At 41.7% G+C, this 26311-nt stretch overlaps 1 protein-coding gene across 1 annotated transcript; it reads left to right on the forward strand.

Moving 5' to 3' along the window:
* Positions 1–25749, forward strand: rnaseh1 (ribonuclease H1). The gene is made up of 8 exons (XM_063038359.1): positions 1–128; positions 5093–5214; positions 12875–13024; positions 14234–14333; positions 18235–18289; positions 20371–20455; positions 21148–21272; positions 24811–25749. The coding sequence occupies exons 1-8, from the start codon at positions 25–27 to the stop codon at positions 24895–24897; spliced, it is 828 nt and encodes a 275-aa protein (XP_062894429.1). The 5' UTR covers positions 1–24; the 3' UTR covers positions 24898–25749.
* Positions 25750–26311: the final 562 nt, after the last annotated feature.

A 26311-nucleotide genomic window follows, 5' to 3' on the forward strand; every position in this document is an offset into this window, starting at 1 on the left:
AGGAGGGCGTCAATAAAGGGCCGGATGTGGAAGTTGGGCGGTTTGGCTGTGCCGCTTATCTGTCGAATGAAGGGTCGGTTTTACTATGCGGTGCGGGCAGGGAGGAACCCCGGGGTGTATGGGACTTGGTGAGTGTGGGGACCGGGGTCAGCCGGGGCTTCCGCGGTACATTCCACTCCTCCCCTCCCTTCCCCCTCCCCTCTGGCTCGGAAGTAGGTACTTCAGCCTATGTCGAGTGTGGCTCTGTAGGATGACGGGTTCAGATACAAAGTCGGTAGGGTCGTTTTGCCCTCAGTCTGAGTCTGTGGGTCATATTGGATTGGGGTGAGGTTGGATTGTGTGGCCTGGTCATGTCGGAATAGGTGTACTGTTTGGAGACATGTTCCCACTCGGTGTTCACCGGGAAAATTGAAATGGGGGTATGGTCAACTTGGAATACTTCGATCATGTGAGAGGGTAAGATGAAAAGTGTTGCATACCAATAACCGGTAGTTGTTGTTTGCCATCTCAAACCTCATAAAGCCTTAGAATTTCAGTAGAAATACATCCAAAACTTCGTGGAAAGGAGCTAGTCACAAGTTCACACCTCTTTCAGGGAGTTCAGGTATAATCAGTTATTTTTTAGCAAGGAAAACAGCCAGTCCTAAATGCAGGGGTTGTTTGAACATTTGTCAATCATTGTTGTCACTGTGTTGATCAAACAGGTCCTCAGAGTTGCCAAAGTGCTGTAATGTGAATCACATTAACACCTATGTCAGGATGCTGTTCGTCATAGCTCAGCATTTGGCACCATCATTCCTACAATCCTGATTGAGAAGTTACAGAACCTGGGCCTCTGTACCTCCCTCTGCATTTGAATCCTCGACTTCTTAACCGGAAGACCACAATCTCTGCGGATTGCAGGTAGTGTTGAGGAACCAGAGGGCCTGCCGAGAGACTTAGATAGTTTAGGAGAATGGGCAAAGAAGTGGCAAATGGAGAAGGACTTGGGAGTCCTTGTGCAGGATTCCCTTAAGGTTAACCTCCATGTTGAGTTGGTGGTGAAGAAGGCGAATGCAATGTTGGCATTATTTTCTAGAGGTATAGGATATAAGCTGGGATGTGATGTTGAGGCTCTATAAGGCACCGGTGAGACCACATTTGGAGTATTGTGTGCAGTTTTGGGCTCCTTATTTTAGAAAGGATTTAATGACATTGGAGAGGGTTCAGAGAAGATTCACGAGAATGATTCCAGCAATGAAGGGGTTACTGTATGAGGAACATCTGGCAGCTCTTGGGCTGTATTCCCTGGAGTTCGGGGGGGGGGGGGCGCGGAATTTCATAGAAACATTCTGAATGTTAAAAAGCCTGAACAGATTAGATATGGTAAAGTTATTTCCCATGGTAGGGGTGTCTAGGACAAGAGGACACGACTTAAGGATTGAAGGATGTCTATTTAGAACAGAGATGTGGAGAAATTACTTTAGTCAGAGGGTGGGAAATCTGTGGAATTTGTTGCCACGGGCAACCGTGGAGGCCAAGTCATTGGGTGCATTTAAGGCAGAGGTAGATAGGTTCTCAATTAGCCAGTGCATCAAAGGGTATGGGGAGAAGGCAGGGGAGTTGGGGTGACTAGAAGAATTAGATCAACCCATGATTGAATGGTGGAGTGGACTCAATGGGCTGAATGGCCTACTTCTGCTCCTATATCTTATGGTCTTAACATCTCTTCGCTGACGATCAACACTGGTGCACCTCGGGTATGTGCTTAGCCCACTGCTCTACTTTCTCTATATCCGTGACTGTGTGGCTAGGCATAGCTCAAATACCATCTATAAATTTGCAGATGATACAACCATTGTTGGTGGAATCTCCGACGGAGATGAGAGGGTGTACAGGAGCAAGATATGCCAACTGGTAGAGTGGTGTCGCAGCAACAAGCTGGCACTCAATGTCAGTAAGATGAAAGAGCTGATTGTGGACTTCAAGAAGGGTAAGACGAAGGAACATTTACCAATCCTCGTAGTGCGATCAGAAGTTGAGAAACTGAGCAGTTTCAAGTTCCTGTGTGTCAAGATCTCTGAAGACCGAACCTGGTCACAACATATTGATGCAGTTATAAAGAAGGCAAGACAGCGACTATACTTCATTAGGAATTTGAAGAGATTTGGCATGTCAACAAATACACTCAAACTTCTATAGATTTACCGTGGAGAGCATTCTGGCAGGCTGCATCACTATTTGGTACGAGGGGTGGCGGGGGGGGGGATGCTACTGCATAGGACTGAAAGAAGCTGCAGAGTGTTGTGAATTTAGTTGGCTCCATCTTGGGTACTGGCCTGCAAAGTACCTAAGAGATTGTCAAGGAATGGTGTCTCAGAAAGGCAGCATCCATTATTAAGGACCTCCAGCATCTAGGGCATGTCCTTTTCTCACAGTTACCATCAGGTAGGAGGTACAGAAGCCTGAAGGCACACTCTCAGCAATTCAGGAACAGCTGTCTCCCTGCTGCCATTGGATTCCTAAATGGACATTCAACTGTTGAACACTACCTCACTTTTAAAATATATATTATTTCCATTTTTTTTGCACAATTTTTAATTTTTTTCTTCTACATTATGTAGTGCTTTGAACTGCTGCTGCTAAGTTAACAAATTTCATGTCACATGCCAGTGATAATAAATCTGATTCTGATGTGCATTAGAGGCCTGGTGGTGGCGGAGAGTGTACTGATAAGTTGCATTACAGCCTGGTATGGAAACACCAATGCCCTTGAATGGAAAAGCCTGCAAAAAGTATTAGATTTCTCCCAGTGCCCTCTCCTCCAGTGAGCACATCTACAAGAAGCTCCATTGCAAGAAAGCAGCATCCATCATCAAGGACCCCCCCCACCCCTACCATCACCATTCAGGCCACACTTTCTTCTTGCTAATCCTATCAGGAAAGATTAACAGGAGCCTTGGGACTCTCACCACCAGGGTTTGGATACAGTTATTACCCCTCAGCCATCAGGCTTTTGAACTGGAGTTTGTTGTGTTTTGCATATTGTTTGTCTTGTGTGCCGTTTTCATTGACTCTGCTCTTTGCATTTACTGTGAAGGCCCGCAAGTAAATGAATTTCATTGTAGAGTCCTGCTGAAGAGTCTTTGCCTGAAATGTCAACTGTATTCTTTTCCAGATGCCTGACATCTCCAGCATTTTGTGTATGTTGCTTGGATTTCCAGCATCTGTAGAATTTCTCTTGTATCTCATTGTAGTATATGGTGACATATATAGACTTTAATAATAAATTTACTTTGAATTTGAAGTTTAAAAATTTGGACAGACTAGGCATGTTTCTACTGTAGTTCAGAAACGTTGGGGGGGGGGAGCTAGTTTCTGAGGCATCTTCTCATGCATGGAGTGGGTAGGATGGTTTCCTTTTGTTGGAGAATCCAGAACTAGGGGTCACTTTTTTAAAAATAAAGGGTCAGCTGTTTAAGACAGGTGTGGCAAATTTTCTGAGAACAGTAAGGTTTTGTAACTTTTTCTGAGGTCTGTGACTTGAGTATTTTTAAAACCTGTGATAGGTGATACGCAGGGGGTTATCTGGTGGAATGTGATGTACAGTTTACAGTTATCAGCCATGGTGTAAATGGTGCTATAGGCTTGAGTTCAGTGACTTCCTCAAGCTCCTAATTGGTATGCTTCCTCTACATAGGGATTTTTTTTATTCAAAATTGATAAAGTCTGATTCTGTTATGTTGCTTGTGTAGCATTCCTGTTCTTTGGATTCCTGCAGAAAACCATCTCCACTGAGATTGAATTTGTTACGGACCCATCTGTTAGGATCTTTGTGAAGCAAACACAACCCTTGGTGGGGAATAGCTAAGGAAGGTTGGTAATATATAGACCATAAGACATAGCAGCAGAATTGGGCCATTTGGTCGACTTGATTCTGCTCTGCCATTTCATAATGGCTGATCCGTTTTCCCCCTCAACCCCGTTCTTCTGCCTTCTCCCCATAACCTTTCATGCCCTAACTAATCAAGAACCTATCAACCTGCCTTAAATACACTCAATGATCTGGCCTCCACGGCCACATATGACAGCGAGTTCCACAGATTCAACACCCTCTGGCTTAAGAAATTCCTCATCTCCATTCTAAATGGACATCCCTCTTTTGAGGCTGTGCCCTCTGGTTCTAGGCTGCCCCACCATGGGAAACATCCTCTCCACATTCACTCTCTCTCAGCTTTTCAAGATTCAATAGGTTTCAATGAGATTCCCCCCCCACCCCCGTATTCTAAATTCCAGCGAGTACAGGCCCAAAGCCATCAGTTGCTCCTCAAAAGATAAGCCTTTTATTCTCGTGTACCTCTGAACTCTCCAATGTCAGCACATCCTTCCTTAAATAAGAGGCCCAAAACCTCTCTCTTAAGGAAACCATGCTGACTTTGGTCTATATTATCTTGTCTCTCCAAGTACCCTGAAATCACATCTTTAACATTTGACTCCAATATCTTTCCAACCTCTAACTTATCTATAATTTCCTTTCTTCTGCCTCCTTCCCTTCAAGAGTTGAGTGACATTTGCTATTTTTAGTCCTCCAGAACAATTCCAGAATCTAGTGATTCTTGAAAGATCGTTACTAATGCCTCCACAATTTCTACAGTTCTGCTGGAGGGTTTTGGCCCAAAACATCGACTGTACTTTTTTTTCCATAGATGCTGCCTGGCCTGCTGAGTTCCTCCAGCACTTTGTGTGTTACAGTTCAGAACTGACATCATGAAAGCTGCCAAACGGGAACGATGCTCTGTGCCATGTTCTCTGCTGCAGTGAGTTAGCAGGATGATGTGCAGTTTATATTGGCAATATCAATTGAATTTAAGAACTTCAATTGAAAGAAAGTTGGCTTGATTGTGGGGGGGGGGGACATTTCGCTGTACATTGTGGATGCATACGAAGATGTAATTGGGGGAATTAAACAGGAGGAGAATTCTTGGAAAGTTCTGACGATGAGTCGATTGATTTCTAATTTGTACTGTTTCTTCTTGTTTTGTTTGCTCCAATTAATCTTTATTGAAGAATAAAAGTATTACATTTTCTGAAATTAGATATATTCTCTTCCTAGGGATGAATGTAAAAAGCAAGTTGACAGATTTCCTAATGCCATTTTCAAGAAGTTTGCTACAGAAGATGAAGCATGGGCTTTTGTAGGTACTGCAGCTATAAATTCACAAACTGCATCATCAGGTAAAGTATAATATTTGAGTTGCATAATAAATGGATGACTCTAGGCAATACTGTAGAAGAATGTAAGAAACTGACATTGTTCTTTGGGTGAAAACATGGATTTTTTTAAATGGGCTAACTTGCAAATAGTGAGGGATTGGGGAGAGTATAAAGAATAAAAATTGCAGCTTAGCAAAACTTGTGACAGAAGTAAATGCAGGAGTGTGAAATTATGTGAGTTAAGTCGTGCATTATTCTAACATTTCAGTTGAGAGGGCAGCTGATGTATGTATCTGTGTAATCAACTCCTGCCTGAGCAGCGACTTGGATCTACTCCAGTTTGCTTATTGTCACAACAGGTCAAAAGCGGATGCTTTTTCATTGGCTCTTCACTCAACCCTGGAACATCTGGACAATGAAGATGCATACATTAGGATGCTCTTCACTGACTATAGCTCTGCATTCATTGCTATCATCCCCTCAAAACAAATCAATGAACTCCAGGACTTGGGTCTCAATATTTCCTTCTGCAGTTGGATCATCAATATCCTCACTGGTAGGCCCCAGTCAGTTTGGATTGGTAACAATTTGAACAACCACTATTTCCATCAGTACAGGTGCACCAATGTACTTAGCCCCCTGCCTGCTCACTTTATATGTGACTTTGAAACTAAACACAGCTCTATAGTATCATATTTAAGTTTGCTAATGATCTCACGGTCGTTGGCCAAATCAAAGGTAGTGACGAATCAGCATAAAGGATGGTGATTGAAAATCTGACTGAATGGTGCCACGAAACCACTCCTCTCTCAAGGTGAGAAAAGCCAAAGAGCTGATTATTGACTACAAGATGAGGAAATTGGAGGTCTCTGAGCCAGGCCTCATCAGGGGATGAGAAGTGAAGAGTGTCAATAATTTTAACTTCCTTGGCGTTATCATTTCAGAGGATCTGCCTGGACCCACCACGCAAGTGCCATTAGGTGGCAGCACCTCTTCTTTCTCAGAAGTTTGTGACCATCAGAATCAGGTTTATGATCACCAGCATGCGACGTGAAATTTGTTAACTTAGCAGCAGCAGTTCAATGCAATATAGCTGAGAGAAAAAAATAAATAAATAAAAATAAAACATAATAAACAGGTAAATCAATTATGTATATTGAAAAGATTTTTTAAAAAGTGCAAAAAACAGAAATACTGTATATTAACAGAATGTGCCAAAAACAGAAATACTGTACATGTGGCATGTCAACTAAAACTTTCACAAGCTACTATAGATGCATGGTGGAGAATATACTGACTGGTTGCATCATGGCCTGGTATGGAAACACTAAAGGCTGATTTATACTTGTGCATACTAGGCTACGGCGTTGTGAGCATTTATACTTGTGTGTTGGTGTGGGTGTGTTTGCATTGCTCTGCAATTCACCACCAAGACACTAGTTGGCGGTGGGGTTTCTATGCCACAGTGTTGAGTTTCTTCGTGTTGAAACTCAACACGAAGGAACTCAAACTTCAAACAATGGTGACTGAAACTGAAGGAGGGTGAATTTTCTGTGCTTGTCCGGCCACTGAGAGACATGGAAGAGGAAATGCATTTGAAATATTTTCGGATGTCGGCAGGTGGATTTGACGATTTGGTTCATCGTTCCCAACCATTTATTTCGCATCAGTGTACGCACAATATATTAAGAGACTGGCAATCACCATTCGAGTTTTAGCTTCAGGTGGAAGTCAACAGACTGTAACAGCTAGCCACAAACTGGCGTTAAGCACAGAGTCCTCCATAATTTCAGAGGTCTGTAAAGCTTTTTGGAAAGCTTTGCAGCCAGAGTTCCTTCCTTGCCCTTCAGTCGCCCAATGGCAAGCTATTGCAGTGTTGGAGGAAATGCGATGCTACCAAGCGGACCAATCACAGTTGTTAAGGTCTGCGACGCCGTGACGTGTAGTTACATTTTTGGGGAGGTGTGCATCAGGCTACGGCGTAGGGTACGCTGCTACGCCGTACCTACAGTGTACATTTGACGCACAAGTATAAATCACCCTGAAGCTCTTGAACAGAAAAGCATACAAAAAGTAGTGGACATAGCCCAGTCCGTCACAGGTAAAGCCCTCCCCATCAATGAGCTGTCGCAGGGAAGCAGCATCCATTATCAAGGACCCTTGCCATCCAGGCCATACTCTTTTCGTGCTGCTGCCATCAGGAAGGAGGTATAGAGCCTCAGGACCCACACCACCACCTTTAGGAACAGTTATTACCACTCAGCCATCAGGCTTTTGAACCAGAGGAGATAGTTTCACTCAGCCCAATGGTGAGCTGTTCCCACAACCTATGGACTCAATTTCAAGGACTCCTTAACTCATGTTCTCGATATTTATTGCTTGTCTATTAATTATTTTTTCTTTATGTACAGTACTGTGCAAAAGTCCTGGGTGTGTATATGTACCCAAGGCTTTTACACAGTACTGTAGTAATTTTATGTATTGCACTGTACTACTGCCACAAAAAAACAAGTTTTGTGACATGAGTGATAAACCTGATTTTGACATGGGTCTTTATTGTGGACTGAGTGAGAAGGGAGCAGGGAGAGGGGAAATCTAAATTGGAGGAAGGGCTGGGAACACCAGAGACATATTTTGTAATGATCAATAAATCAATTCTTTGAAATTGCATGATCTTGCCTCGGGTGTTTCAGGGCTGTGTGTGTCTGTACCTCTGCCACCCCTGCCCCTGGCACTCCTTATCTGCCAACTGTCCCACACCCCTATCGCAGCACTCCACCTTCAGCAGTTCCAACATCCTTTGCCCCCCACCAGATTTACAAACTACCTCTCTCCTGTCTGTAGTTCTATCTTCTTTCTGTACTCTGACTCAGCTTTTTTTTGTTACTTCAGAAATCTTGAAGGGTCAGAAACTAAATGCTTTTTTATCATGTGGTGAACATGACGGTTTTGACATTATATTGCCACACAAAGAAAATCAACTTTAAGACTAATATACTTTCTGTTCAAAATATGTCAAGTTTGACACAATATTTCAATTTCAGAATCAAGTATGATTCTGTTTTACCTGAAAAGCTCTGTCAAAATATAATAGCCTCATAGATTTTATAAAAATTATAACCATTTCTTAAAATGTAAAATCTCAAACCTGTCTCATTGTTAATACTTGTTTACAACCTACAGCAGCAGGTTATGTGGTGTATTCTGAAACACCCTTTTACTGCCATCTGTGAAGTAGCATTGAATAACACGAACCTTTTGAATAAATGAGAAAAAAAAGTTCTATTTTAACTCCATCAGTCCACAGGACTTGTTTCCAAAATGCATCAGGTTTGTTTAGATGTTCCTTTGAACCTTTTGAATAGAATTTTTTGGCCACAATTAGCAAAGCTATGTTTGGAGGAAAAAGGGTGCAGAATTTCATGAAAACAGCCCCTTTCCAACTGTTAAGCATGGGGGTGGATCGATCATGCTTTGAGCTTGTGTTGTAGCCAGTGTCACAGGGAACATTTACTGGTAGAGGGAAGAATGAATTCAATTAAATACTAGCAAATCCTGGAAGCAAACATCATCCCATCTGTAAAAATAAAAGAAGAAGAAAAGAAAAGCGGAAGATGAAAAGAGGATGGCTTCTACAACAGGATAATGAACCTAAACACACCTCAAAATCCACAGTGGACTACCTCAAGAGGCGCAAGCTGAAGGTTTTGCCATGGCCCTCACAGTCCCCTGTCCTAAACATCATCGAGAATCTGTGGATAGACCTCAAAAGAGCAGTGAATGCAAGACGGCCCAAGAATCTCACAGAATTAGAAGCCTTTTGCAAGGAAGAATGGGTGAAAATCCCCTAAACAAGAATTGATAGACTCTTAGCTGGCTACAGAAAGCGTTTACAAGCTGTGATACTTGCCAAATGGGCTGTTACTAAGTACTGTCATGCAGGGTGCCCAAACTTTTGCTTTGGGCCCTTTTCCTTTTTTGTTATTTTGAAACTGTAAAAGGTGGAAATAAAATGTTTTCGTAAAATATTAAGGAAATGTGTCATCTTTAACTTTATGCCTTTTGGAAATCAGTTCATCTTTTACTTGCTTAGCTATTCACAGTAACAGAAATTTTGACCAGGGTACCCAAACTTTTGCATACCACTGTGTGTGTGTGTGTGTGTGTGTGTGCGTGTGCGTGTGCGTGTGCGCGTGTGCGCGTGTGTGTGTGTATCTATATCTATATCAATCACTTGAATGAATCGAGCTATGGAATATATAGAGATCATTTATTAAGCTTGTTTAATTTGCTTCAGTTTTTAAACTAATTTTAACATAAATCTGGTATTTGTAAATAAAAATCATTGCTAATAAAGCAGAGTTTGTTCGGTGTGTTCACAAAAGCGTCTTAACACAATTTGTGGATATGCTGACCAGAGGAGAGGCCATTACTGGATCCAGTACCGTGCAGTAAACCTGGTCAGGTGATAGAATCTCTTGGTGGGTAAGCATGTGGGAGACAGTGACCACAACTCCCTGGCCCTTAGCATAACCTTGGACAAGGACAGGAGCAGATGGCATGGGAAAGTATTTAATTGGGTTTGGGAGGGGATGAATTATAATGCTGTTAGGTAGGAACTTAGTGTAAATTTGGAGCAGATGTACTTGAGGAACTGCACAATGGAAATGTAGAGGTTATTAAGGGTGCTGTTGCATGGGATTCTAGATGGCTTTGTCCCATTGAGGCAGCAAAAAGGCTGGCAGTGTGAAGGAACCATGGTTGACGAGATGTGGAACATCTAGTTAAGAGGAAGGAGGCATACTTAAGGTTTAGGACGCAAGGATCAGATGGGGCTCTGGAGAGTTGCACAATAGCCAAGAAAGACCTGAAGAAGGGACTTAAAACTAGAAGGGCAAAGCATTGACAAGTTGGATCAAGGAAAACCCCAAGGTGTTCTACATGTATGTGAAGAAAAGTTGGATTACTTGAGTGAGGGTCAGACCAATCATGGGTAAGAGGAAAGATAAGTGAAGTTGGAGGAGGTAGGGGAGGTGCTTAATGAATACTTTGCTTCAGTATTCATCAGTGAGAGGGACCTTGCCAATTGTGAGATCAGCGTACAGCAGGTTATTATGCTGGAACATGTCAAGTTTAAAAAAGAGGATGTCTGAAACTTCTGGGGAAAAAAACACTAGGATAATATCATGGGGTGGGGCAGGATATACCCAGGTTACTACAGGAAGTGAGGGAAGAGATTGCTGTGCCCTTGGTGATTATCTTTGCATGGGCACGGGAGCAGTACCAGAAGATTGGAGGGTGTCAAATGTTAATTAATTTGTTCAGGGAAGGGATAATCCTGGGAATTGTAGACCAGTGAGTCTTGCATCAGTGAGTGGACAAACTATTGGAGAACGAGATGTATGAGCATTTGGAAAAGCATAGTCTGATTAGGTATAGTCAACATGCCTTTGCTAGGGTCAGTTTGTGCCTCACAAGCCTGATTGACTACTTCAAAGAAGTGACAAAACAAATTGATGGATGTAGTGTATATGGATTTTTAGTAGGGTATTCAACAAGTTACCCATTTTAGGCACATTCAGAAAATCAGAAGGCATGGAATCAGTGGAAACCTGGTTGTGGGACATCCATGATGTTTGTTGTTACACAAGGATCTGTTTTGGGACCCCTGCTCATTGTGATTTATATACATGGCTGGGATGAGGGAGTAGATGTGTGGGTTAGTAAGTTTGCAGATGATATGGAGGTTGTTTACAGTGGGACATTGGTAGAATGTAGAGCTAGGCTGAGAAGTGGCAGATGGAGTTTCGTCTGGAAAAGTGTGAAGTGTTACACTTCGTGAAGGTTGAACAAGAAGGCAGAGTACAAGATCAATAGCAGAATTCTTAGCAATGTACAGGAACTGAGGGATATTGGGATGCAAGTGCATAGATCCCTCAAAGTTTGTGTGCAAGTCAATAGGGTTGTTAAGGTGTTGTGTGTTGGTCCTCATTTAGATGGGGGATTAAGTTCAAGAGACAGAAGGTAATTTTGCAGTTCTTTAAATTTCTGGTTAGATCAATGTTCAGTACTGGCCGCTTCATTATTGGAAGGTTATGAATGTAGAGGAGGTTTGCCAGGATGTTGTTTGGATTACAGAGCATGTCTTATGAGGCTTTTCACTTTGGAGTGAAGGATAATGAGAGATGACTTGATAAAAGTATATAAGACAGCAGTCCCCAACCACTGGGCCGTGGACCGGTACCGGGCCGCGAGGAACTGATATGAGTCAGCTGCATCTTTCCTCATTCCCTGTCGCGCACTGTTGAACTGGAACATAGGGTTGCCAACTGTCCCGTATTTGCCGGGACATCCTGTATATTGGGTTAAACTGGTTTGTCCCATACGGCACCACTCTTGTCCCGTATTTACCCCGCTAATGTTGAGCATTCCTATGAAACCTTTCGTGCCAAAATGGCATGAAGCGAAGAAGCAATTACCATTAATTTATATGGGAAAAATTTTTGAGCATTCCCAGACCCAAAAAATAACCTAACAAATCATACCAAATAACACATAAAACCAAAAATAAATAACACTAACATATAGTAAAAGCAGGAATGATATGATAAATACACAGCCTATATAAAGTAGAAATAATGTATGTACAGTGTAGTCGGAAAGATGAAGGCAAAGCCGATTTGTGGGGAAAAAAATCAGCAGGTACGCACATACGCACATCACATGTGCAGTCACACATGCGTTTACAGGTGCCCGCGCAGGGCTTCATGGTCATGGTAGTCTTTCCTGGGGTAAAGTGTCCCGGGATTTGACTGCTGCTTTTGTCCCTTATTTGTGAGTGAGAAAATTGGCAACCCTAACTGTAAAAGACATGTTGAGGTGAGTGTAACCCTACTTGAACACCCCCCGCCCCCCCGGGCCAGCCGGTCCGCAAGAATATTGTCTATATTAAACTGGTCCGCGGTGCAAAAAAAGGTTGGTATCCCCTGATATAAGATAAGAGGCTGGTGTTAGATTGGACAGCCAGCACCTTTTTCCCACTGCAGCAATGGCTGATAAGAGAAGGCATAATTTAAGGTAATTGAAGGAACGTATGGGGGGTGTGGTGGAGGGAATGTCAGAGGTAGGTTTTTTTTAGAGTAAGTTTCTGGAATGCACTGCCAGGTTAGTGTTAGAAACAGATACATTAGGGACGTTTGGGAGACTATTAATCACATGTAATATAGAAGCAATAGTGGGACTGGTGATGTGGCATATGGTTGCTGCATAGATACCAGAAAGTTGAGCTCAGACTTGTTTCAATCACATCTTGCATTCTCAGTCTGAGATACTCCTGAAATCATGGATAAAGTTTACTTGCTCGAGCTTGGGGTCTATACTCTTTGATCCACAAAATTTTGTAATTCACTTCCTTTTCTCTGCTTCATGATATTAAAATGGGGGTTGAGGCATGGCTGTAAGTACTCTCATGTACACTGTTTGATTATTTTATCGTTTTCTATAAATATCCTTAAAATGGTGGAATCTGCTGTTTATATTTTATGCCATTTATTATCACTATTCTGAACCTTATTTCTATCTTACAACTGAATTGTATTTCTAGAGAATCACATTTTGAAATGTACATCCTTTCCTTCACTTCTTAAAAAAAAACAATTAATCATTTATTTGAAACTTTTAGAATGTGGTGGCCAAAGTAAGACTGCTGATGAGTCTGATGATGATGATGATGACGACAGCAATGACGATGACAATGAGGATGAGCCATGCAGCAAAAGGTTCAAAAGTACAAAACCATTCATTGACTTGGAACATAAGTTCACATATATGGGTAGGTAAATGTATTGTGTACTTCGTTGTATTGGTCATGTACACATGATTATATTAAAGTTGTTTCTCTGATTAGATGTTATCTTTTACGATGTTAATGTTAAAATTCTAAGAAAATGTTTGAATTCCATTTACCAATGTGAATAATGAAAATGAGATGATATATGCATGCATATTTATTGCTTACCATTATTTGCAGTTTGTTTCAATATTTTCTGTTTGAGTGACTAGTGAACTACTTTGGGAAACAAAGGGTATTGATATTGTTACCAGTTTGCCAGTTAAAACATTCTAAGTGTTAGTACTTTTTCTCTTTGTTATGAAGCTGAAGTTGAGTTGATGGCTGTAAGCAGGTAGAGAGAATAAATTTAGTGACTCCTTTTAGATGCAGAATATCAAAGCAATTGGAAAATAGATGGAAGTGGTAATAGAAATGTTTTTAATCTTTTGGTAAGACTAGGATACTAAATGTATACAATTGTCTCTTGTTTTACTGTGATCTTGAGTGACCACAAAATACAAAATTCTTCAGTTATGTATTTTGTCCCCTGTCTGCCTGAATTCATTTTTGATCGGTGCAGATGTATACCTATAAACTGGCACTTGACAGCAATAAGTGTCCATTTGTTCATTCTGCAGTGCTATAATTTTAAAACCTATGAGCTGTTCATGGCAGTTTAATTTATTTGAAATTAATTTTCTTTATCATTTGTTAAACAACGTGTAAGTAGGTGAAATCTTGAAACAGTGCCTGCTTTAAATATCCCACCAAATATAATTGACCTCTGTATCAAACTTTTCCTTGCTCTGTCATGGCAGCCCCTAGTTGCACAATGCTTCAGACTTAAAATCTCATCAATGTTTTAATTCATTGTCTCCTCATCTCTAATCTCATTAGCAGAACATTTTCCTGTTTTCTTAATCTCATCCACCTATGCAGACCTCAGTGCAGAGTTTCTACACCAAGACTTTAATCTACTTAAGATGCTCCTTAAAATGATTTTTATCAAGGCTAGGGTCACCTTTCCTAGAATTTAATCCTTCAGTTTGGATTGCATTTTCACACTAATCAACTAATTTGATACAGTAAATTTGCTGGAATTTAGCTCAAGAAGTTTAACATTAATATTGGGAATAAATGAATAATATTGGCCTGTTAAGGTATCAAATATTCTTTGGATAAAGTTAGTGCTTCTGCTTTTACGTCCAGGAGATGCTGTTGCAGTTTATACTGATGGCTGCTGTACAAGTAATGGGAAAAAACATCCTCGAGCTGGAATCGGTGTGTACTGGGGTCCTGGTCACTCCCTGTAAGTAATGAACTTCATTTATAAAATTCATTTTAAAATTTTAATGGTTTGTAACAAACTTTTAAAAGTTAGAAACACAGTACAGCAATAAGATCCATAGAGAAAGTCTTAACATTTCAATTCGGGTCTCTTCATCAGACCTGAAATGTGTGTACATGTGTTCGTGCGTGTGTGTGACATCGATGGCAAGGTTCAGGTATCTTATATGGCAAGCACATTAAGGTAGTGATGCGAGAAGCTGGGAGGTGATTGGTGAAGAGTGAAACGGAATTGGGTAGGAGAGACAGTTAATGATGGAATAAAGGGAAGGAGGTGTGGAACCAGAGGGAGGAATTTGGAAATGACGGCCATGTCTTGAGTCCTAATAGGGGAAAGAGAAGGGGTAAATGGGCCACGGGGGGAGGGCAGTGGGAGGGGGAGGAAATAGAGGAATGGTAACAGGAAGTTAAAGAAATTGCTCCTGATATGGACAGGTTAGAGATTACCAAGATGGAATATGAAGTATTGCTCCTCCACTCTGCACCTGACCATTGGCTGTAGAGGAGGCCATGAGCAGCCAGGATCTCCTGGTGGTCAGATGTTTCATTTCCCTTTCCATTGTGGGAATGGGAAGTAGAATTAAAATGCCTAGCCACCAGGAGATCCTAGCCGTTGCAGTGGATGAGTGAAGATGCTCAATGAAGCAGTTTTTTCTTTTCTCCCTTCTCTTGCCCTCCACCCCCCCCCCCGGTGCTCTTGCCTACCACCCCACAAACCTCTGCATCCAACACATCATTCTCCACAACTCCTCCATCTCCAACGTTATCCCAACATTGGGCACATCTTTGCCTCCCTTCCCTTCTCCACAGCTCTCTTGTCCACTCTTCGCTCCCCCCGATCCCCCTCCAGGCACTTATTCCTGCAATCATGCTAAATGTGGCACTTGCCCCTATTCTGTCTCCCATTCAAGGTCCTAAGAAGATCTCCCAGTGGCCAGCCATTTTAATTCCACTTCCCATTTCCACACTGACATATCTGTCCACGGTCTCCTCTCCTGTCACGTTGAGGCCAGATGCAGATTGGAGGAGCAACATCTTGTGTTGGTAGTCTCCAACCTGACGGTATCAACATGAATTTTTCTAATTTCGAATAACCACATCCCTCTTTTTCAAACCCCTCTGCCCCAGTGGGCCACTTTACCCCCTTCTCTTTCCTTTTTCATCTCAGTTTCATGACCATCACCTTCACATTCCTCTCTGGTTCCCTACCTCCTCCCTTATTCCATGGTGTACTGTCCTTTACTATAAGGTTCCTTTTTCAGCCCTTTGCCTCTTCCACCTATCATCTCCCAGCTTCCACCATCTTTCCCTTCCTTTCGTCACCCATCTGCCTGCCTTCTCTCCTCACTGAATTCACCTATCACATGTGAGCTCATGCTCCTCCACTTGTTGTCCCAATGGCTTCTGCCCTCTTGCAATCCTGATGAAGGCCTTTGACTTGAAATGCCATCTTTTTTTTCCCCCTCCGGAGATGCTGCCTGATCTAATGTGTCCTCCAGAAGTTTGTGTTGCTCCAAATGGCCTTGACAAGTAAAATAAAGAAAAATGCCAATATATTTAAACAAAGGGTAGCTAAGAAGAAGATAGCACCAAACAAGGACAAAGAAGGGAATCTATGCCCTGAGCTTGAGGAAATGGCAATATACTAATTTAGCATTTTGGATCAGTATTCACTAAGGAGGCGTTCATTATTCCCCCCCCTCCCCCACAACTCCATTCTTTCCCTTCTCCCCATAACCTTTGACATTCATGCTCATCAAGAACTTGTTAAGCTCTCCTTTAAATATGCTCCATGACTTGGCCTCCACAGCCATCCATGGCAATGCTACAGATGCACCAACCTCTGCCTAAAGAAATTGCTCCTCTCTGTTCTAAAGGGATGTCCTTGTTTTCTGAGGCTGTGCCTTCTGGTCTTAGACTCCCCCACTATAGATAACACCCTCTTCCTCATCTACTGTCTACGTCTTTCAATATTTAATAGGTTTTAATGACAACCCCCCCCTTCCCCCCCCCAAAAAAAATTCTTTTAAACTCCAGGCAGTACAGATCCAGAATCATCTGGCACTCCTCATACTTTAACTCTTTTGTTCCTGGAATCATTCTTGTGAATTCTGTCTAGACCCTGTCCAATGCCAGAATATCCCTTATTACATAAGAGGCCCAATGCTGCTCTGCATATTTCAAGTGCGTTCTGACTAACGCTTTATAAAGCCTCAACATTACATCCTTGCTTTTATATTCTCGTCCTCTTGAAATGAATGTTAATGTTGCATTTGCTTTCCTCACCATAGACTCAACCTGCAAATTAACCTTTAGGAAATCCCGAGCCAGCGATTGGGAAATGAAACTATATTTGGCCATTGCTGCAGTGGACTTGGAGATGATTTGATGTGGCTGAACCAAAGCGAGGCAGAGTTGAGGCAGCAGGGCCCAGGGCCTGAGAACAAAGAAAGACCCAAGCTTTGATCAATTTAAGTGCTGGGTTTAATAGGATAGGACAGGTACAGACCCAATCGAGGCAGCAGGGCCCAGGTCTGACAGCAAGGAATGACTTGAGGTTTGGACAATTTAAGTGCCGGGCCAGATTGAAAAGGTCAGGGTGTCAGGGCTGGAAATGAGGGATGGGCCAGTTCAGCTTGCTGCTCTGTGAGATTTACTCATCTCTGCGCTGAACAGAACTGCTTGCAACTAGCTGGCTCTGAATCAGCTGCAGTGATGACTGGCTTCGTAGCTGTGGACGCACTTTTATGAGCTTCAGTCCTGAATATTTGGCAGTGTTTGCAGCTTCGTGCGTTCCTGCACGTTCACATTACCTTGCCTAGACCATGGTGCAATCAGTCAGGATACTTTCAACAGTACTCCTGTAGAAGGCAGTGTCCAATGTCAAGTGGAGCCTCCTCACTTTCTATGAAAGTAATCTCTTCCTTATGATTGCATACAGTATATTGTATGTGCTGGGCCCAAGGTAAGTCAGCTAATATACTAAAGTTCAAGAATTTAAAGCTGCTGCTCTCTAAGTTCAAATTTAATTGTCAGTCAACCATTCATATGAATACAGCCAAATGAAACGGCGTTCCTCTGAAGTAAAGATCCACTGCTGATTTTCCCCCAATGTTTTTATTTCTCAAGTTTACACTGGGTTTTGTTGTGAGAGTGTAGGAGGCACAGACAGGTGGGAATGGGATGAATAATTAAAATGGCAAGAAACTGAGGGTCGCTCCTACATATTGAGAGCAAGTGATCCCCAAAGTAATCGCCCAATCTAGAAGGGCCGAGATGGCCTGTTTCCGTGATGTAATTGTTATATGGTTATATATTTGGTTTCTCCAACTGTCTGCCTTTACCTTGTCTGTTCTTCAGCCTGTGTAGGTGTTGTAGGCCATTACTGTCTTGTTAGCCTGAAATATTTAGGCTTTTTGCCCAATTTAAGTTTTTGTCGTAGTCATGTGCAAGCACCGATCCATGAGAAATTCATTCTTGTTTGGAAGAACAACAGTCACTTTTTTTTATTTTTCTACCTTTACACCTGTTTCTAATCCTACAGACCATATAATTCCATCAGGTTTCAACTTTGCTAACTAATCTCTTAAATGGGACTTTATCAAATACCTTCACCATGTAAGTCTTCAGTACTCATTTTTGGATTTGTTTGACAACCAAGATTACCTTTCCAGATGTAGACAACTTCAAAGGTGATCAGTATTATTTCATAATATCCATTTTAATTTCAGTATCCTGTGATTCTTAATGCACCACACCATGGATTCCACTGCAAAGTGCTTTTCTTTCTCATGAAAATATAACGGTATTCTGAAGGAAGCTGCATGGTGCTGTTTCCTGCTAATTATTCTTTCTTCTATCAGAAATTTGAGTGAACGACTTTCAGGAAGACAAACCAACCAAAGAGCAGAAATAGTTGTGAGTATTTTGTGTGAATAGATGTACATAAAAATGCTGCACAATCTTATCTGCCTGGTAAAAATAACACTTTTCATTAAGTAATACCTAACTTAAATATGATTACTCTAGGAATTATAATTAGAGGATTAAAATTGTCATTTAATGTTATTAAGAAAAATAAGCATACTGAAAATACATAAATTGCATTTAATGTATTCTCTTTAGGTAGGTATGTACCTTTGCACAATGCCATAGGATCGTAGAACAGTACAGCACAGAAGCAAGCCCATCTGGTCCATGCCAAACCATTAATGTTGCAGTCCCTTTGACCTGCATCTGGACCGGAGCCTTCATCACATCAATGTACCTGTCCAAATTTCTCTCAGATGTTGAAATTAAACCTGCATCCTGTACTTGCACTGGAAGCTTGTTCCACACTCCAATTTACTTGATTTTAAAATGTTGAAATGTTTCAGGGTGCACCTTTTTCCGATGCGTGTAAGAAAGCAGTGCATTGTGCTTCATTCCTCTCCGCGCCTTGTGGCACATCGGGCAGCAACCTTGCCTTTTCTTTAGCACTTTAATGTAATTTCCAGTACACAAAGGTAAAGGAGAACAAAAGCATTGTTACCCCAGATCTAATGCAGCACAAAAAAGAACAATAAGATTAAAGAACACAAAATATAAATACATGAGAATTATAAATACATGGGATATCTTTTGTGCATTGTATGTCCATAAAATGACGCTAGGCACAGGAGTGCATAAGTAATTCTGACAGGAAATGATAAAGTGGTGGTGGAGGGGTGGATTAGTGTATGAGGTGTTGGTCAGTCTTGCTGCTTGGGAAAAGTAACTTTTTTTGAGTCTGGTGGTCCTGGCGTATATGCAATGTAGCCTCCCTGATGGGAATGGTACAAACCGTCCATGAGCAGGGTGGGTAGGAATTTCCATGATGTTTCTGGCTGTTTTCCAGCACATTTCTGTATACCTGTTTCAGTCAGGCTAGTACCAGTGTGTTGGACAGTTTTGACTACCCATTGTAAAGCCTTCCTGTCTTTTACCCTGCTGCTTCTGTACCATACAGTGATGCAGCATGTTAGGGTGCTTGCTACCGTGCATCTGTAGATGGATGTGAGTATAGATATGCGTAGTCCAGCTCTCTTCAGCCTCTTTTTTTTTTAAAAAGTAGAGACGTTGGTGAGCTTTCCTGAATATATAGGATATGATTTGAGACCATGAGAGGTTGTGTGAGATGTACACTCCCAGGAGTTTGAAACTGCTTGCATTTTCCACTGCTGTGTCGCCCATGTAAAGAAGGGTGCGAGTGGTGCAAGTTCTCCTGAAGTTGATAACCACTTTTTTTTTCTCTCTTGTTAACATTTAAGAAGAGGGTCCAGGCCTTGTGCTCTTCCATCTTTTATCTGTAGGCCATTTATTGTTGATGACCCCCACCACTGTTAGGCCATCGGCGAACTTCACAACGTGATTACTTGGCTGTTTGGCTGTGCTCTCGTATTTGAGCAGGGTGTATAACAGTGGGCTCAGCACACAGCCTTGGGGACCACCTGTGTGAAGGATGATGTCAAGGAAAACTAGCTTGAGGAAGGATTGCATGTGCATATTATTCACAGGAAAAGCAAATTACACTATTTTTACCCAAAAAACAATTAAAATTTAAAAAAAAAATAGAAATTCCATTTTAGTGCAAAGTCGCCATAGAGCTGCTAAACTGTAGTGATGAGAAATGTACCGGTTGGTTCAAGTACTAGGTGGCTGAAGGGACATAAATGTTCTTGACCCTGGTGATGTGACACCTAGGGTTTGTGTATCTTCTGCCTGATGGTAGCAGTGAGAAAGTGGCATGGCTCAGATAGAGGAGAATCTCTGGTAAAAGTTTTGTCCTCGAGGCAGTACCATTGTACAACCAATGGTGTGTAGGGATATGTATTGGGCTGAGTTTGCTACTCTGCAGGTGCTTGCATTCCTGTGTATTCAACTTGTCCTACTAAACAATGATACTTTCAATTCTCCATCTGTTAAATATTTTAAACAAAAGCTACCACAATTTATTGTATTTTTAAAAATTCTTTTGTTAGGCCGCTTGTCGGGCACTTGAACAGGCAAAGGAACTCAATATTGAAAAGCTGGTTATTTTCACTGATAGCATGTTTACAATTAATGGTGAGTAACTAAAGACATATTTAGTATACTATGTAGAAATTTCTTCTGTGTACTTTTCACTGATTTCTTTTGGGAAGTTTGATCATGATTATGCTTCTGCTTCCTAATGCTTTTGAATGGCCTGCTAATGCTAATTGCATTGTTGTCATGTTTGACCTGCTGATGAGGGAAGAGTAATGAAAGATTATACTCTTGGGTTGATTTAATGCTAAGGACTGCATTCCAAATTTGCTGTCGTGATTCTTGCTACGTTCAATGCTTCAATCGTTCCATTTAATATCAGAATGTATACAGTATACAACCTGAAATTCTAACTCTTTGCAGACATCCCTGAAACAGAAAAACCCCAAAGAATGAATGATAGGACAAAGATTAGAAGCCCAAAGCTCCCCCTCTCCCACCTGCCTCAACAAAAAGCATCAGCCGCCCTCCTCCTCCACCCGCCATTCACCGAATAGCAAAGCCACCAAAGAGACTCTGACCTAGGGTACATTGAAGACCACTGTTTATTCCAGCAGTTCAACCTGCCACACACTCTCTGTCACTAGCAAGGGAGAGAGGTTTTGCTCGTGCCCCAATGAGAGTAAGAGTAAGCATGTGTGTTCACTTTATAAAAGTAATTCTCTGGCTGCAAAGGTGATGGGACATTAAGACCATGGAAGGTTTTTAAAAATAAAAGTTTGTTCTTTTAGGTATTACAAAGTGGATTAATTCCTGGAAGACTAATGGTTGGAAGCTTAGTTCAGGAGGATCTGTAATCAACAAAGAGGACTTCAAAAGGCTTGACAAATTGACTTCTGGTATCAATATCGAATGGGTATGCAACTTTTAATTTCTGTGGGCAAACCCCAAGAAAAATGATTCCAAATCAATGCTTTGTTTCACCTTTCCTGATGGGTTCAATTTAAGGGTGAAGTGAATATTAACAAAACTGGACATCCCTCAATTATTTGTGATACTCATTTGTGAATTTCCAAAATCCTGACAATTGAGTCATGAAGAACTAACTGATTGCAATCTGTACAAATTTATGCAATGTGTGCAAATTTATGTAAGGTTGCAATGAGCTTTTGAAATGTTAATATTTAAATCTTATTATCAAAGTATGTTTGTTACCTTACACTTTGATTAGTTTGTTCAAGCATTTACAGTACTCCTCCTGGCTTACAAACAGAAACTGAAGCGGAAGGTCATGGTGTCAAAAGTAGTGTCGCGTTGGACGGAGGAAACGGATGAGGTCCTCCATGACTGCTTTGAATCGGTGGACTGGTTAGTATTCAAGGACTTGGCAGCTAACCTCGATGAGTATGCCTCAGCTGTCACGGACTTTATTTGGAAATGCACGGAGGACTGTGTGTCTCGCAAGACGATCCGGGTATTCCCTAACCAGAAACCTTGGATGAATTATGAGGTCAAGTCCCCTTTGAAGGCTAGAGCTGTGGCTTTTAGGTCCAGGGATACCAGTCGCTACACGGAATCCAGGCGTGAACTCTGGAAAGCCATTAAGGGCGCCAAGAGTCAATATCGAGCCAAGTTGGAAGCCCAGACTAACCAAAGGGATGCCAGTAGACTATGGCAGGGTCTAAATGAGATCACTGGGCGCAAAGAAAAGGCTGGGAATATCAATAACTGTGGCGCTGCTCTTCCTGATGAACTTAACGTATTCTACGCAAGATTTGAACAGAAGAGGAGTGTCCCGCTCCCTCCGGATGAACCACACCTGGTGGCATCGAGATTCATCGTCACCAAGGAGGACGTTAGGAGGGCCTTCCTGAAGATAAATCCAAGGAAGGCGATGGGCCCGGATGGCGTCCCAGGACAGGTTCTCCGAGCCTGTGCAAGCGAGCTAGCGGTGTGTTTGCTGACATCTTCAACTGCTCCTTGCTTCAGTCTAAGATCCCCTCGTGTTTTAAGAAGGTAACGATAATTCCAGTGCCGAAGAAGAGCAAGGTGGCATGCCTGAATGACTATCGACCTGTGGCTCTGACATCAATTGCTATGAAGTGCCTCGAGAGATTGGTTATGGCACACATCAACCACAGCCTACCGGTCAACCTCGACGCTTTGCAATTCGCCTACCGGAGCAACAGGTCAACGGCAGATGCCATCTCTCTGGCCCTACATTCCTCCTTAGAACACCTGGAGAATAAAGACGCATACGTAAGGCTCCTTTTCATTGACTGCAGCTCTGCCTTTAATACCATCATTCCAAATAAATTGATTCCTAAGCTCTGGAACCTGGGCCTTAGCACTCAGATCTGCAGCTGGATCTTCAGCTTCCTCACAGATAGGAGCCAGGCTGTAAAAATAGGGGACAAGCTCTCCTCTACAATCACTCTGAGCACCGGTGCCCCACAAGGCTGTGTACTCAGTCCCCTGCTGTACTCACTGTACACCCATGATTGTGTAGCCAAGTTTCCATCAAACTCAATATATAAGTTTGCTGATGACACAACAATTGTAGGCGGTATCTCGGGTGATGATGAGTTTGAGTACAGAGAGGAAATTAAGAACATGATGGCATGCTGCGAAGCCAATAACCTATCCTTCAACGTTAGCAAGACGAAGGAATTGGTTGTTGACTTCAGGAGGAGTAGCGGACCGCACGACCCAATTTACATCTGTGGTGCACAAGTGGAACAGGTCAAAAGCTTTAAGTTCCTCGGGGTCAATATCATAAATGACCTGACTTATAGACAATAGGTGCAGGCGTTGGCCATTCGGCCCTTCAAGCCAGCACCGCCATTCACTGTGATCATGGCTGATCATCCACAATCAGTATCCAGTTCCTGCCTTATCCCCCATAACCTTTGATTCCGCTATCTTTAAGAGCTCTATCCATCTCTTTCTTGAAAGCATCCAGAGACTTGGCCTCCACAGCCTTCTGGGGCAGAGCATTCCATATATCCACCACTCCGTTCTAAATGGCCTACCCCTTACTCTTAAACTGTGGCCTCTGGTTCTGGACTCACCCATCAGCGGGAACATGCTTCCTGCCTCCAGCGTGTCCAATCCCTTAATAATCTTATATGTTTCAATAAGATCCCCTCTTAGCCTTCTAAATTCCAGAGTATACAAGCCCAGTCGCTCCAATCTTTCGACATGTGACAGTCCCGCCATCCCGGGAATTAACCTTGTGAACCTACACTGGACTCTCTCAATAGCAAGAATGTTCTTCCTCAAATTTGGAGACCAAAACTGCACACAGTACTCCAGGTGTGGTCTCACCAGGGCCCTGTACAGCTGCAGAAGGACCTCTTTGCTCCTATACTCAACTCCTTGTTATGAAGACCAACATGCCATTAGCTTTCTTCACTGTCTGTTGTACTTGCATACTTGCTTTCAGTGACTGATGTACAAGAACACCTAGATCTCATTGTACTTCCCCTTTTCCTAATTTGACTCCATTTAGATAATAATCCAACTTCCTGTTCTTACCAGCAAAGTGGATAACCTCACTTTCCCACTGTCACATCGCACCCTTCTATTCGTTATATTTTGTACAAAAGGTGACCAGAATGCTAAAATCAGGTGGTAAAGTCTTATTTTTCTAAAACTCAAAAGGATCTGCCTTTTGAGGCATTTTGTTGTCCATACATGTAGCAGGAGACTGTTACATTCCCGAAAACGTGATAAATTGGCACGTGATTTTAGATTAGATTAGATTCAACTTTATTGTCATTGTGCCGCGTACAGATACAAAGTCAATGAAATGCATTTAGCATCTGACCAGAAATGCAAAGAATAGTGTTATTTACAAAATAACTGCGAATTTAAAAAAAGTGCTACAGCACACAAATATAAAAGTACTGAGACAGTACAATACGGATGCAATACTGTTTAGCGCTGTGATGAGAGGTTCAGCAGTGTCACAGCCTCAGGGAAGAAGCTCTTCCTGTGCCTACTGGTGTGGGAGCGGAGGCTCCTGTAGCGCCTACTGGATGGGAGGAGAGTAAAATGTCCATGGTTAGGGTGAGATGCATCCCTGATAATGCTTTTTTGCCCTGCCCAGGCAGGGTTTATGGTAGATGTTCTCAATGGTGGGCAATTGGGTGCCGATAATCTGTTGGGCAGTTCTCACCACACGCTGGAGTGCTTTGTGGTCCGATACGGGACAATTGCCATACCATGCTGAGATGCAGTTGGTGAGTATTCTCTCAATGATACAGCGGTAAAAGTCCGTCAGTATCTTGGGACAGAGGTGAGCTTTCTTCATGCTCTGCAGGAAATAAAGGTGCTATTGCGCCTTTTTGATATTTAAGATTTAAGATAATAATGAAATGCCATGAGGTTAGTGTTTTTAATGCTTAAAATATGAGTATTTCTTGTAATGCATCTTTTGATCTTCATTTCAGATGCATGTACCAGGTCATGCAGGTTTCACAGGAAATGAAGCAGCAGACAGTCTTGCAAAGGATGGAGCATCCAAACCACTATGCTGATGGTCACACTCAAGAATGCACTATCTAGAGTACCATTCTGCAATGCATATGTGTGTATCAAATGTTTACCAAGCAAAGTTAATTTAATCGTTTCATTTTGGTAAAGCTTCATATTACTGACTGCTGGCTGTTACTGACAGTTGTTTAACCATGCACTAATGCAGTGTTCGACCTACTGTTGCATCCTGCATTGACAATTCATATTTGTTGTATCTACTGGCCATGATTTTCGAACGATTGGTTCAAATTCTAGGTTACGTATCTGAATTTCCAATATCCACTGCTATCATAGAAATTCCTTGCTAATAAAATGTACTGATAGAAATATGAAGGTTGATTTAAAATCAGAATAACAAATTTACTTTTCATTCTCTCTGGACTGCATGTCTATATTTAGAAGATGTTCTTTAATTTTCTGAGACACTTGCTGTTTATTTGAGGTAAGTAATAACTAATAAAAGCTTTACCTCCTTGATCCTCTTGGTACCTGCATAGCAAATGTTTCCATGACAGCATCACGTCTGGGATTTGATCCTTTTATCATAATACTACAGACATTTTAGTCTTAATGTAAGTTGTACTCATAACTTTTTAATGACCATTTGCATTGAGCATTTTGCTGCAGGAATGCCTCTGTACATTACCAATTCACACGAATTGAGCTGATTGTCTATATAGGGTGCAAGATATTTAATTTCAAGATGGCGAACCTGGCCAGAATAAGACTCAGTTTGTGCATATGACCGTTTTGTAAAGCAAAGATTACACTGAATAAATTTTGTTCCAGTTTTGTACATACATTTTAAGGAGTTTTTGCTCTATTTGTTCACAAACTCAATAACAATGAAGTAACTCAGCAGCACATTCTACTTTTGTTGTCTTAATTATTTCTGACACAATTGAAATATGATCCTGATATACCTTGTTGTTAGTTTTCAAGCATTGGCTGGAAAGCTGTGTTTAAGGACAGATTCTTTTGATTTGGGTCAATTAATCCAAAATCTGATCCCAGTGTATAAATGAGGCTTGTATTTGATTGCTTTTTGACAAGATGGGAGAATTACTATAAAATTTTAATTGGATTAAATTAGCACACAGTTAAATCAGGATTATTAAATTGGATTTCTAGCAAATATAAATTTAATGTATACTCAATATTTATTATGATGTTAGAAGTAACTCCTTAATCATGGACAAAGATTCAAAGCTGTCACTAGTTATCTGCAGTTAGTGCATTTAGGTTGAATGTAAAAACCTCTCATCCTTCTTTCTACTGAATCCACACTGATTCTAGCTGTAAAGCATCAAAAGTATCTTTGTAAAGTCATCTTGGTAACATTCTATTGAATGGTGCTGCCTGGGTTGGGGAACTTTCAGTGATATGCTACAATGAAGGGAATAGATTTCTCCCTGT

Source organism: Mobula hypostoma, chromosome 2, assembly GCF_963921235.1.
Source record: "Mobula hypostoma chromosome 2, sMobHyp1.1, whole genome shotgun sequence".
In the NCBI taxonomy this organism is placed as follows: domain Eukaryota; kingdom Metazoa; phylum Chordata; class Chondrichthyes; order Myliobatiformes; family Myliobatidae; genus Mobula; species Mobula hypostoma.

Coding starts and splice junctions, on each gene's coding strand:
- rnaseh1 (XM_063038359.1), top strand. CDS start 25: ATGTGGAAGTTGGGCGGTTTGGCTGTGCCGCTTATCTGTCGAATGAAG. Junction 5,215..12,874: donor TTCACAAACTGCATCATCAG/GTAAAGTATAAT, acceptor TGAAACTTTTAG/AATGTGGTGGCCAAAGTAAG. Junction 21,273..24,810: donor CTGGTATCAATATCGAATGG/GTATGCAACTTT, acceptor TCTTCATTTCAG/ATGCATGTACCAGGTCATGC.